The sequence below is a fragment of the Rutilus rutilus genome (assembly GCF_951802725.1).
Source record: "Rutilus rutilus genome assembly, chromosome: 15".
In the NCBI taxonomy this organism is placed as follows: Eukaryota; Metazoa; Chordata; class Actinopteri; order Cypriniformes; family Leuciscidae; genus Rutilus; species Rutilus rutilus.
Genome location: NC_140220.1, coordinates 15,595,253 through 15,609,004, shown reverse-complemented (window position 1 = coordinate 15,609,004; position 13,752 = coordinate 15,595,253). Strand labels below are relative to the sequence as shown.

At 44.7% G+C, this 13,752-nt stretch overlaps 1 protein-coding gene across 4 annotated transcripts in view; it reads left to right on the top strand.

The window, feature by feature from the left end:
* The window catches only part of LOC311304723 (RAC-alpha serine/threonine-protein kinase), a 66,699-nt gene that overhangs the window by 49,732 nt on the left and 3,215 nt on the right, over positions 1-13,752 (top strand). For 2 of the 4 annotated variants that reach the window (XM_084431931.1, XM_084431932.1), the window contains exons 12-14: positions 1,857-1,944; positions 3,402-3,504; positions 3,653-5,210. The exons of 1 other annotated variant lie outside the window; for it this stretch is intronic. In XM_084431931.1, coding sequence (XP_084288057.1) covers positions 1,857-1,944; positions 3,402-3,504; positions 3,653-3,732 — 271 coding nt within the window. In that variant the 3' untranslated portion in view covers positions 3,733-5,210. Of the gene's footprint in view, positions 1-1,856; positions 1,945-3,401; positions 3,505-3,652; positions 5,211-13,752 lie in introns of those variants that run through there. One more of the 4 variants, XM_084431933.1, reaches the window with a different exon arrangement.

The window sequence follows — 13,752 nt, the reverse complement described above, 5'->3', positions numbered from 1 at the left end:
TGTTTCCTTTCCGTCCAACGAGCATTGGTCTCCCAGTGGACGGAGTGAGAACTTTCCCAGTAGAGCACTTACGTCTTCTCTTTCATCCAGCGAGGATTTGGTCTCGTAGCGGATGCAGTGTGAGAAAATCTCCTGGACAAGCACTCATTTTCCTGTTTCCTCTTTCTGTCAAGCGAGTATTGGTCTCACAGCGGACGGAGTGAGAACCTTCCCGGTAGAGCACTTACGTTTTCTCTTTCATCCAGCGATGCAGTGTGAGAATCTCTTGGGCAAGCTCTAATTTTTCCTCCTTTCTGTTTCCTCTCTGTCTAGCGAGCATTTGGGCTTAGCGGGAAGCGCAAATCCTCCCGATCTGTCACTGTAAACTACAACCGCTCCCCGTTCTCAGACCAACAGTGAGTCAGTCAGTCCAGGCAGTGAGCCAAAATTACGGGCCTTCCCGTTCAAGCTTCCAGGCCCCTTCTTGAGATGCCAGCCCGCCAAACTCGGCACTCATTTGGGGGGTCTTTAGTCCGGCGGCTGTCCTCTGCTCTTTAGCCTTCGGGGGGAGTACTCTGGGTTCGGGCCGAACTCCGAGCTCGGAGCCCTCCCTCCGGACAGCACGCCAAATACGCATTAAACTTTACCCCTTCAAATTATATGTAAGTGTGAACTCGTGAAATTATGTTTTATTAACAAGGTTCGGGAGGAGCACGTTCAGATAATTAACACAGGTGGAGAGCACTCAGCAATCAATGGTAAGAGGTGTATATATACTCAGCAGTCTCACCTCATTTCATTGACAGTTTTTGCAGCATCCCTCCACCACCCCTTCTCCACGCTTCTAGTCCTAAACACTTACATACAGGGGGAGTACTCTGGGTTCGGGCCGAACTCCGAGCTCGGAGCCCTCCCTCCGGACAGCACGCCAAATACGCATTAAACTTTACCCCTTCAAATTATATGTAAGTGTGAACTCGTGAAATAAAGTAAAAATTACTCAACTTTTCTGATACTGGTGTTCCCATCATGCACTGGGCCTTGAATAATAAATGAAGTTGATTTTTCACTCTTTTCCAGCAGTATTCCAACTGTTTTATCATTGTTTTTGATGTTAGGATTAGTAACTTGCCATTTTGTGACATTTGGAGTTAATTTTCTACTCAAAATGACACATTCAAACACAAAAATGATCCATCAAACGTTACCGTCATTGTGTATTGTCTCTTAAGTATTGAGGGCTCTGCGTTCACTTATCGTTTAACTACTGATATGTAGAGGTGGTGGCTCACACAATATCTATTATATTAGTTATGTAGATATTTCTAAGTAAAGCATATACTTTGAAAGTGTGGATTAATTCAATGTTATATTGTTTGAGTGAAATGTATTGCTAAGGAAACTTCAACTAAATAGATATTACTCAACCTTTTACTAGCCCAGTTAAAATTACTTAGTGGAGTAGAGTTTACTTAATTCCATATGTGAAATTTGCTTAAAAAATATTTGTGCAAAAACTTGCCAAAGAAAAATTAAGTAAATTTTACTTATTGTTTTTTTCAGTGCAGGATTCATTTTTAACACTTGGTAAATTATGAGCAGAGTGAACATGAAGCAAAATAACCCAAACCCAGGATTACATTTACCCGGTGTTTAGAATGACCCAGGGTGTGAAAAGACCTATTATGTTTTAAGGAATTGCTTTGTTGTAAAAAAGAAAAAAAAGAAAAAAAGTGACTGTGAAAAATAAGTGAAAGCATACTTTTGCTTTTCAGTTCTCTGAAAGTTGTTATTGGAAGAGGCCTTAAAGGTAACCAGGAAATCTGGCTGATCAGGTGTTTGTTTATCTTTTCTTGGGTTGTTGTTTTTGTCTGCAGGTTAGGTGGAGGTCCAGATGATGCAAAAGAAATCATGCAGCATAAGTTCTTTGAAGGCATTGAGTGGCAAGATGTTTATGAGAAGAAGGTGAATAATAATAAAAGCATGTAGTCATTGACAAAATGCCACATAATAACATTGTGACGGCCCCAATCTGGCACATGTGGAAAGATGATCTGGCCCACATGCAGCGTTGAATAACGGCCCTTGGGTGGCCCCACTCCTGTTTGCCAGATCTGGGCCACAAGCACAAGGGCCACTGTGCTTTGATACCACAAGGGCTATCAATGCCACATGTCAGCTAAGAGCAAAGAAATAAACCATAACTGGACCTTATCTGAGCCACAAAATCTGTGTATATTAAATATGGAGTCATTCCAGCCTTAATAAGCAGAATTACTGAAGGAAAGAGGAGCAGATACACAAGAACTACAATTGACTTCAGCCACAGCCTTAGATGAAATCAACTGAAGATAAAAGAAAACATTAAATCTCTCAAGATCTCAGCAGAGGATTAAACAACTCCACAAGCAACATTACAAGCTTCACAGACTGACTTTATTTCTGTTAGACGTTTACAAAAGTTCTCATTGAAAATTAACAGAGCTAATGACACACACATATATCAACAATCAGCACATGAATCTCAACAATGGTGACAATCAAAAGTACCTCGTAGCAATGCATACTGTACAGCATAGTACAAAACTCCCAGCATGCATTGCAGTATGAATAAATTATGCAGCTGAACTGTCCTATTATTTTCTTTCATTCTAAATATTTGCTTTTATTTTTTGTTGTTGTTTTTGTTGTGACATTTAGTAGCTTTTTTGTGATGCTCAGCGTTGATTATCAACATCGTTAACAAACACACTGTCACAGCAGCCAAAAATAACGAAAGATATAATAAGAGTTAGGAGCCCAACCAATTGAAACACTAATCACTGTTATGGTGACTACAAATGAAAAACCCAGTTAATTCTTAATAAAAGCTTTTGTAGACGTCTGGCAGAAATAAAGTCAATCTGGTTAGTAATAAGTGAAGCTGGTAATGCTGTTTCTGGAGTTGTTTAATCCTCTGCTGAGATCTTGAGAGATTTATTGTCTTCTTTTCTCTTCAGTTGATTTCATCTAAGGCTGTGGCTGGAGGTCTGTTGTAGTTCTTGTGTTTCTGCTCGTCTCTTTTTCTGTTCTCTACTTTCATTCAGTGATTCTGATTGTTAACATGCTTATTTAGGCTGAGATGACATCATATTTAATATACACAGATTTTGTGGCTCAGATAATGTTCAGTTCTGGTTTAATTATTTTGCTCTTGGCAGACATGTGGAATTGCCATGGCCTGCTTGTGGCCCAGATCTGGCAAACAGGAGTAAGCCACCAAAGGGCCGTCATTCCACGCTGCATGCGGGCCAGATCATCATTCCACATGTGTCAGATGTGGGCCGGATCTGGGATGTCACAATGTTGCGATGTAGGATGCTATGATATGCCTCCAGGTAGAGGTCACTCAAGTATAATATTGTTTTTCTGTTTCTCCACAGCTTGTTCCACCTTTTAAGCCTCAGGTAACCTCAGAAACAGACACTCGCTATTTTGATGTGGAGTTTACAGGGCAGACCATCACAATCACACCCCCAGGCCAAGGTGACATTACACTACATGCTTACAGTAACTCTCAATCAACAGATATTTGGTTGATAACGAAGGCGCCATCTAGTGGTGATTTACAGGTTGCTTTATAATGATATAAAATGAAAAAGAATAATCCATTTCATTTTCTCTTTTTTTCCAGATGAAAACATGGAGTCTTTTGACAGTGATAGAAGACCCCACTTCCCTCAGTTCTCATATTCTGCCAGTGGCACAGCATAAATAACCCCTTAAAAGAATAGTTGACCCAGAAAATGTGTGATCATTTACTCAGCCTTAAGTTATTGCAAATATGTATGACTATCTTCCTTATTTTTTAATATCCGGGCAAAACTTCAGTTCTGTCATTTGTGGAGCTTGACACCATAGGCCTGTTGCAGGAAGCTAGTTGAACAAACTTGAGCTTCAGAGTAGGTTTAGAGTTGACAAAAACATACAAATCCAACGTGGTTCCCTTACGGAACGAAAATATATTTCCATATATTTATGAACAATATAATATATTTTGAAAAATATATTGAAAAATATATATATATATTGCATGAATATATTGTGTTATATATTATAATATATTGAATAATACATAAGAAATTTACGTTTTTTTACCATTATTTACGATAAATTAACACTGTAGAATGTGATAAATTGAGCGTATTTAGAAAACATGTGGAAAACAAGTGCCTTAAATTTCTCAAGGATGTTTTACTCAAAATCATAAGCTTCTAATATAGAAACATACCAAAGAGTTCTGGGACAATGATAGACTGGGCATTTATTTGTTAAACATCAGCTTGCTGTAGTTAACAGATATCACTACAATATTTTAGATATAACAACATGCAATATATCATCAGTGTTTCATGGTCTTCTGCTGGACTGAAGCACAGACTGTATCTCAGCAGAGATCTCAGCAGAACTTATTACTAACAGTTTGACCTCATTTCTTTCAGGCGTCTACCTTCTTATTGAGGATTAACAGAGATGTTGATGATTTATTGAAAAGAATAACGTTTCTAGTCGCCATTATGGTGATCAGTGTTTGCTTTAGTTGGGCTCTTGACCCTTGACTTTTTATCATTAGTTTTCCTCTGATTGCTGAAAATTTGTGTTTAAGACAGTCATATTGCTAAAAAATCCAAGAGAATTTTTTGGGATAATCTGTTGTCATAATCATCATTAATTATACTGAGTCACGTATCTCATCCCAAGGTTTATCTCAAAAGTCTGTTACATCATTTGATGCATTTAAATTTTGGATTATGAACACTGATATTATAGCAAGAGGATCAGCAATATTGTGGAAATCAGATCAAAACATTTTGAACTACTGCCATATTTTGACACAGACAGACATCAGGAATCAGCGTATGAATCTCAACAATGGTGACATACTTCATGCTGCAATACATGCTGGGAACCATGGATTAGTTTTATACTATGGTAGCTCCCAGAATGCACTGCAACCTTATCATGTTTAAAAATGTCTCAGATTACTACAACAGTGTATAATACAACATTCAAGCGCATTGAATGATTTAGCAGATTTTTGTGAAAACCCTGGGGGTGAGATCTGTGAATTATATCATCATCAATAAATACCCAATAGATTATCCACCAATTTCATCATGCCTCTTTAAGCTGTAATGTCTATGTTGTATAAACAGTTACAGCACTCAGATAAATCTAAAGCTATGAAGTCAAAAATCAAGAGCCCAACTAAAGCAAACAATGATCACCATAATGGTAACTGTAAAATTATATTATTTTCAATAAATCATCAACATCTAAAGCTCTGTTACTTCTAAATAAGAGCTTCTGTAGATGTCTGACAGAAATAAAGTCAAATTGTTGGTAATAAGTGAAGCTGGTAATGCTGTTTTTTTTTTGTTTAAGCCTCCTCTGCTGAGATCTTCAGATATCTGTTATTATGTAATGTTCTGTTGGGATTTAAAGGGTTTCTGTTGTCTGAGTTTTGTGTGTCACAATTGTGCTGAAGAATAGAGCCTGTGCTTTAGTCCAGGAGAAGATCAAGAAAGATTGATGATATGCTGCATGTTGCTTTATTTAAAAGGCATTTATCTTTTGCAGTGATCTGTTAACCTCTTTGTTAAGCTGATGTTTTTTTTTTATTTATTCAGTTAAGTTTCAGTTTGATAAATACCTTTTTCCAGACACTCTTTTGTATGTTTTTATATTAGCTTTTATTTTTGGGTTAAATTTAAGCTTAAATTTGGGTAAAATATCCTTGGAGAAATTTAAGGCAATTATTTTCCACGTTTTGTAAGTACCCTGAACGGTATTACAGAGTAAATGTATTGTAAATATATTTTCCAACATATGTGGCAAATCCTTATGCATTATTACATGTATTGTTATATATAACACAATATATTAACGCATTTAATATTTATAAATAAATAAATAAATAATATATTTAAAAAATATATATACAAAATATTTCATATATTTTTCAGTATATTTACACCATATAATATATTGATCATAAATATATGTATATATTTTCATTCTGTAAGGTTTAGATCAGGTTCAGTAGGCTGACAACGCTGATATAAACATTCTCTGTCAACTCAGAGTTTGATCCATAGTTTATGATTAACTCTGAAGCAGGAGCACCTAAAAGTGTGCATTGAGAGAGCAGCACAATTCACTTTTCTGCTGAAGATTAAGAGATCGTTATGAAAAATGCAAGTGAATCAATTGAATTTAAATAATAATTGATATGTTCACGAAGAGTTCAAAAGAAAACACTTAAGCTTAATCAGTTTAAAAGCTTTATATTAAAGCTTGTATTTATATGTAGATATTTACTCTATATTCATTTCAATGCAAAGTTTAATGTTAATTGTTAATTCATACAATAATTATATGAATTGTATATGAATTATAAATAATTATAATTCATATAATATAAATATAATAAATAAATTGCCACAAAAGACAGACAATTTTGTCTAAATTCTTTCACTATGAACTGCTTTAATTTGGAGTAAGAGATACATGGTTTACAAGAGATACAGGCTTTATGGCATTACATATGTGTGTGTGTGCGAAGTCACTTTGCTCACAGCTGATTGGTCCAGTTTAGGTTTGCGATCTCGAACCCAGAATAAATCCTGCTCTGGCCGTGTAGCATAAGTTACCATGGCGATGAACCGCTAAAAACCAATCCACCTTCTTGAGAGTTTGCTAAATTTACCTGGGTAGCAACTGAAACCAGCTTCATGCAACAGGCCTCATGTCCACATTGAGAACGACCATTGTGGCGTCAAGGCACAACAGCTTGAGGCTTCCTAGACTGGATGTGTCATAGTGAACGCTCCAAATCCATTTGTCCTGTTGTCAGAAGTAGCGTAAGCATGTGGAGTGTGCCAGAAATAGAATGGGGCATCAGTTTACTTTTGACTACTTGTTGTGTTGCGCCACATCCAGTGTAGACAGCATAACTAATTGTAATGGGTTTCATTTGCTTTTGCTTTCAGTCCCCATTCACTTTCATTATATGGAAGAGTTGCCAGTGCATTTTTGAACATTACGCCTTTGCATTATTAAAGAATACTTAAAGAAAGACAGCCGTACAGATTTGAAGGTTGAATAAATTACAGAATTTTCATTTTGGGGTGAAATATTTCTATTACTATTTACTTTCTGCACAAAAACATTCCCCATTGATACACTCCACTTCTTTAGTAGTACCACCCTTCCCATACTGGATTCACACTTTGAAGATTTCACCAGTGGTTATTATTCAGTCAAATTCTTTATTGAGGATTTTGCCAGCATCTCACAAATGCACATTGTTTCTTAAATTTGAAAGGTTCAACCAAAAATTTAAATTTGTATTCTTTACTCACCTTCATGTTGTTCCAAATGTGTAATACTTTCTTTCTTCTCTTCTTTCTTCTTTAGTTGTACTTAAAAATGTGGTCCTTATGTATGAATGTAGTGTATCATGGTTTGTGTCGGACACAATATTACCTGAATACCAAAGAAGTAATGAATTACAGATGGAGACTTATGTTGGAGTTTATGAGAAATGAGAAAATGATTTTTTTTTTTTGAACAAAGGTTCAATGCATTTGCCTAGATACTGTTACCCAGAGTTTTCTCAAACAGAACAGCTCCATTTAGACATTCAGTATAATAGGTTGTTCTCTTACGAGAGGTTCTCTCGTATTGCGTAAGCTAGCTTACGCTGCGGGAAAGTCTCCTTTCACGAGATACTGAAGCCAAAAATTATCCTAATTTTTTAAAACTTGTCAACGCAGTGCGGCAGCCTGCAGACCTAGGGCAAGCGAGTCGCGTGCCCATTGGCTGCTCTGCGGCAACTGCAGCAGCCTATGGCTGAGCCTTGCGCGTGACGTCACGTCCAATGAGCGCGCTTGGCGCGCTTAGTGCGTCACAGCCCGTCATTAGGGGTGTGGCTTAGCGTATATAAGCAAGGAACAGAGGCTGCTTCGCTGATTTCTGTCTCTTCAGCGAAGCTCTTCGCATCGCTGATCTCCGAGGAAGCCGCCGTCGAATCCAGCGACCAGCACGCCGAGGATCTCAGCCTGAGGACGCCGGCCGCTCGCCGCCTTCAGCCTTCCCTGCCTGCTGCGCCATCCGGCATATATATCCTTTTCTGCTCTGTGTTTGTGTGTTTGTGTGTCCGCCGCGACACACTTGCATCTAAAAGAGCGCGTTGTTTCAAATGCCTCGCACATCCTGCGGCTCGTGCAGAGCCTCGCTCAGCGACGGAGACCGCCACGTGCTGTGCGCTCTCTGCCTGGGTTTTGACCACGCTGTTCGCGCTCTCTCCGAGGGCGGCTGTGAACAGTGTGAGGAGTTACCGATGTCGACCCTACGGGCTCGACTCGCTAACTTTGAAGGAACTCCACCTTCTCCGGCCGCTTCTTCCGGGCCACGAAAGAAGAAACGTCGCTCTCAAAGGCCGCCGGAACTGGACGCTACAGCTGAGCGCTCGCCGGAACCTCTCCCGCGAGCCTCGCTCTCTCCTTCCCCCCCACCCTTCACCGACGCGCAGCGGCCGGCCACTGCCCGCACTGCCGTCGCCCTGGGGGATGATGCAGATGATGCCGCTGACAGCTGCTCTCTGCTCGCGTCCGACAGCGAGGAGTGGTCGGGCTCTCACCGCTCCGCCCCCTCGACTCTGGAGTCTTCTCGAACCCGCGCTAGTGTTGACGCAGAGCTTCTCCGCCTCCTCACTTTAGCGGTCGAGAGAATGGGACTGGATTGGTCCCCACCTAAGGAGCCGGAGCCCAATCGCCTTGACGGGTTTTTTCTGCCTAGCCGCCGCCCTGCGCCTGCCTCTAGGTCAGCACCCTTCCTGCCTGAGCTCCACGCCGAGCTCTCTAAGTCCTGGAACGCTCCGTTCTCCACCAGACTCCGCCCGCCAGTCTCCTCGGCTCTCTCCCAGGTGGACGGAGCCGCCGAGAACGGCTATAACGGCATCCCCGCCGTTGAGGATGTTGTGGCAACGCACCTTTGCCCGCCGTCTGCTAGATGGCGCTCAAAGTCTGCCCTGCCGTCTAAAGCCTGCAGGACCACCTCAGCTCTCGCCGGCTTCGCTTTCGCCGCCTCCGGCCAGGCTGCTTCCGCCCTGCACTCAATGGCTATCCTTCAGATCCTTCAAGCCGACCTCCTCCGTGAACTGGACGAGAAGGGCTCGGATCAGTCTGCCTTTACCGATCTGCGCAGCGCTACGGATCTCGCGCTGCGCGCTACCAAGACCGCTGCTCAAGCCATCGGCAGATCCATGGCCGCGCTCACCGTCATCGACAGACATCTATGGTTGACGCTCGCGGACATGAGTGAGTCAGAGTGTTTCTGAACGCACCACTCTCGCCCACCGGCCTCTTTGGCCCTGCGGTCAGCGGAATTGTGGATCGGTTCTCCGAAGTGCAGAAGGCGTCGCAGGCGATGGACCTCTTCCTGCCCCGCCGTTCGAGCTCAGCCACAGGCCGCCCTCTAACGCAGCCTCCTGTGCGCAGCTCTAACCAGCGCTCTTCCAGGCCCCCCAGCGCTTCGCAGCGACGCCAGGGCAATCGCCCCAGGTCGCGCTCGACCAGCCGTCACAGACCGCCGCCCCCACGGGGCCCGCGGCCCAAGATCGCGTTGAAGCCCGAGCCCGCGAAGTCCTCCTAGCATCCGCAAGGAGGAAAAGGTGGTTGAGTCCCGCTACGGCCGGACCGCCATCAAAACGCACAGCTCTGTCAGTCCCCTATGTTCAGGCTACTGCAGCAGCACACACCGCAGCCAACGAGCCAGTATTAACACTCGCTCGCCTGCACACAAACGCCGTTTTCACGGCGACCCAGATAAATCTCAAAAAGAGTATAAGTGCTTTAAGTGTAGAAAATGTGCCCACACCCATGTGCTCACTGCCTCACACAAGTACAATCCCCATGGTAACGCGCCCAGAGCGCTCTCTCATAAAGCGGCCTCACACCGCTCGAGTACTAAATGTAGTAAATGTGCCCACACTTCCGTGCTCACAACTACTCGCTGCTCGCTCTGTCACTCAGTTACCTCAAATTGCCACGGCTCAAGCCGCAGGGGTATTAAGTGTAGAAAAAGTGCCCACTCCCGTGTGCTCACTGCCTCACACAGACCAGGTTCCCATGGCAACGCGTCCAGAGCGCTATCTCTTAAAGCGGAAACTTTCCGCTCGAGTATCAAGTGTAGGGAATGTGCCCACAGCCCTGTGCTCACACCTGCCCACTGCTCGCTCTGCCAGACAGGTTGCAAACCTCATAAAGCCTCCAAACACTGGCCGTGTCATAAGTGCAAATCCCGCGCCAGCTCACGAGCACGCGCGCCCACTTTCAGACACCATAATCCCCACGCCGCTCTCGCGCCTGGGTTGTTTGACAGCAGTTCACGCTCCATCGTCCGAGATCGAGCTACTAAATTCTGCACAGTCGGCCAGCCCTGTTCTTCTGCCCTCGTGTCCGAGCATCGGCGGCGCGCGCGCCGCCCCGTCTTCTCTGATACAGGTTCCCCATCCCGCGCAACGCGGCGATCTGAACCCAGAGACCATTCGACCCCTAGCCATGCATGCAAAAGCATGGGAGGCTATTCAGGGCGCGTCAGAATGGGTGCTCAACACCATAAGACACGGTTATTCGCTCCAATTTGCTCGTCGCCCTCCGCGCTTTCTAGCGCAGACGGAAACGAAAGTGAGTTTGGAAACAGCACATCTGCTTCAAGCAGAGATATCAAAGCTGCTGCGAAAAGGGGCCATAGAACAGGTGCATCCTTCCCTGAGCGAGTCAGGCTTTTACAGCCGTTACTTCCTCGTTCCCAAGAAGGACGGAGCATTAAGACCTATTTTAGATCTGAGACATCTGAACAAGGCTCTCATGAGACGGCCGTTCAGGATGATTACAACCAGACAGATCCTCGCGCAAATTCGCCCAGGAGACTGGTTTATCTCTCTCGATCTGAAAGACGCTTATTTCCAGATCCAGATAACTCCCCGTCACAGGCCATTTTTGAGATTCGCCTTCGACGGTCGAGCTTATCAATACACAGTCCTGCCGTTCGGCCTGTCTTTAGCACCCCGTACATTTACGAAATGCATGGACACGGCTCTCGCTCCCCTGAGGAGTCAGGGAATGCGAATTCTGAACTACTTGGACGATTGGCTCGTTCTAGCGCAGTCAGAGACAGAACTTGTGTCTCACAGAACAGCGCTACTCGACCACCTGGAGGGTCTAGGCCTGGCGGTCAACTGGACCAAGAGCTCGCTCTCGCCCCGGCAGTCGATTTCCTTTCTCGGAATAGATCTGGACTCGGTGGCGATGACGGCCAGATTGTCCAGCGCCTCGCTGCATCCTTCAAAGAAGGCGACCGGGTTCCCCTGAAGGCATTTCAGCGCATTCTGGGGCATATGGCCTCAGCTGCAGCAGTGCTTCAGCTGGGTTTACTGCGCATGCGCCCGCTTCAACGCTGGCTGAGAACGCGCGTATCCCATCGAGCCTGGGCGACCGGCGGCTCGCTAATCAGAGTGACTCAGGTCTGTGTCTCAGCCCTGCAGCCCTGGCTAGCAGCCGAATGGTATCACACGGGAGTGAATATGGGAGTGGTTTCACACCGGAAAGTTGTCTCAACAGACGCGTCCAACCTAGGTTGGGGAGCGCTCTTCGAAGGCAGACCGGTCTTTGGCCACTGGTCAGACCAGGAGAATCTCCTACAAGTGTCTTAAGTGTCTAAGTGGTCTGTGTTTAACAAATGGTGCACTACCAAAGGGCTCAATCCACAGACATGTGGGGTCTCGCAAGTATTGTGCTTCCTTCAAGAGCTACTGGACGCGGGCAGGTCCCCCTCCACGCTCAAAGTTTATGTCGCGGCCATTTCAGCGCTCTCTGTTTCAGAGCCGGGCCGCGCATTAGGAAGGAACGAGTTTGTCATCCGCTTCCTTAGAGGAGCGAGGAGGATGAACCCCCCGCGACCCCCTTCGGTTCCTATGTGGGATCTTTCACTGGTCCTAGACGCACTGAAAGCACATCCCTTTGAACCCTTAGAAACTGTGGATATGAAATACCTCACGCTCAAAACCGTTTTTCTGATAGCACTGTCTTCAGTAAAACGTGTGGGAGACCTTCACGCGTTATCCACTAACGCTGCGTGCCTCGAGTTCGGACCCAATGACTCTAAAGTTATTCTCAGACCGAGGCATGGGTACGTCCCAAAAATTTTGGGCACTCCCTTCAGAGCGCAGGTCATTTCCCTTTCAGCCCTGCCGAATACTGGCTGCGAGGCAGATAGTCACCTCCTCTGCCCAGTTAGGGCGCTGAGAAGCTATATTTCGCGCTCCGCCGCCTCCAGGCGTTCAGAGCAGCTTTTTGTTTCGTTTGGTGGGCGCACCAAGGGTCTCGCCGCCTCGAAACACACCCTGTCCAGATGGATAGTCGATGCTATCGCAGCTGCTTACGCATCTAAAAACCTGCAGTGCCCCTTGGGCATTCGGGCACACTCCACCAGAGGCATGGCCTCATCGTGGGCGTGGTCCAGTGGGATTCCCATTCACGACATTTGTGCAGCGGCAGGCTGGGCCTCCCCCTCCACATTTGTTAGGTTTTACAACCTGGAAGTCCCCGCTTTGCAGGCTAAAGTGCTATCAGTCTAAGTCTCGCGTAAGCCAGCCCACTGTCTGTTTTAGACTGTTTTAGGCTACGCTGCTGATTTAGCTCTACTGGTTGAGCTACACTATATGGAAGTGTTAGTTGGACCGGCTGTGCCGCTCCCTGCCCCATATTATGTGCTTATGTACTGTGGTATCTTGGCCGCCCAGCTCCGCTTCGCGTCCCCTGGGCTCCCCATGGGAATTCATTCAGGATGCTGGGCGCGCGCACGGCGTTGACAAAGGTGTTCCCGCAGCGTAAGCTAGCTTACGCAATACGAGAGAACCTCTCGTAAGAGAACGTACTCGGTTACTAACGTAACCTCTGTTCTCTCTAGAGAGGGAACGAGTATTGCGTAACCCGCCGTGCTCTCGCCACGAGCTCATTTTCGCTTCATGCGACAGAAACCAGCGAAGCAGCCTCTGTTCCTTGCTTATATACGCTAAGCCACACCCCTAATGACGGGCTGTGACGCACTAAGCGCGCCAAGCGCGCTCATTGGACGTGACGTCACGCGCAAGGCTCAGCCATAGGCTGCTGCAGTTGCCGCAGAGCAGCCAATGGGCACGCGACTCGCTTGCCCTAGGTCTGCAGGCTGCCGCACTGCGTTGACAAGTTTTAAAAAATTAGGATAATTTTTGGCTTCAGTATCTCGTGAAAGGAGACTTTCCCGCAGCGTAAGCTAGCTTACGCAATACTCGTTCCCTCTCTAGAGAGAACAGAGGTTACGTTAGTAACCGAGTACGTTTTGCACCATTGAGTACAGCACTATTTAATGAAACTCTACAGCCATGTACTGATGGTTTCAGCTAGTGGTAATAAAGGATTTTTTTTATTTTTTATGTCAGTGCATTTTATAATTTATAAGATCTGTCTATGAAATGTATTCATACATTCATGACTCTCAATCGTCAAGAAACAATACTGATGTTTGTCTTCATGTGAGTTTGTTATTATAGCAGGAAATAGTTAAACTGCATAAACAAACTAAAATTGAAAAACAATCAACCTGCTTAGCCTTCTTTTAAAATGTAAAAGTTTTTTTGTTTGTTTACATGTTTCATGGTACCCAATATTTATTATGTAGTTTTAAATG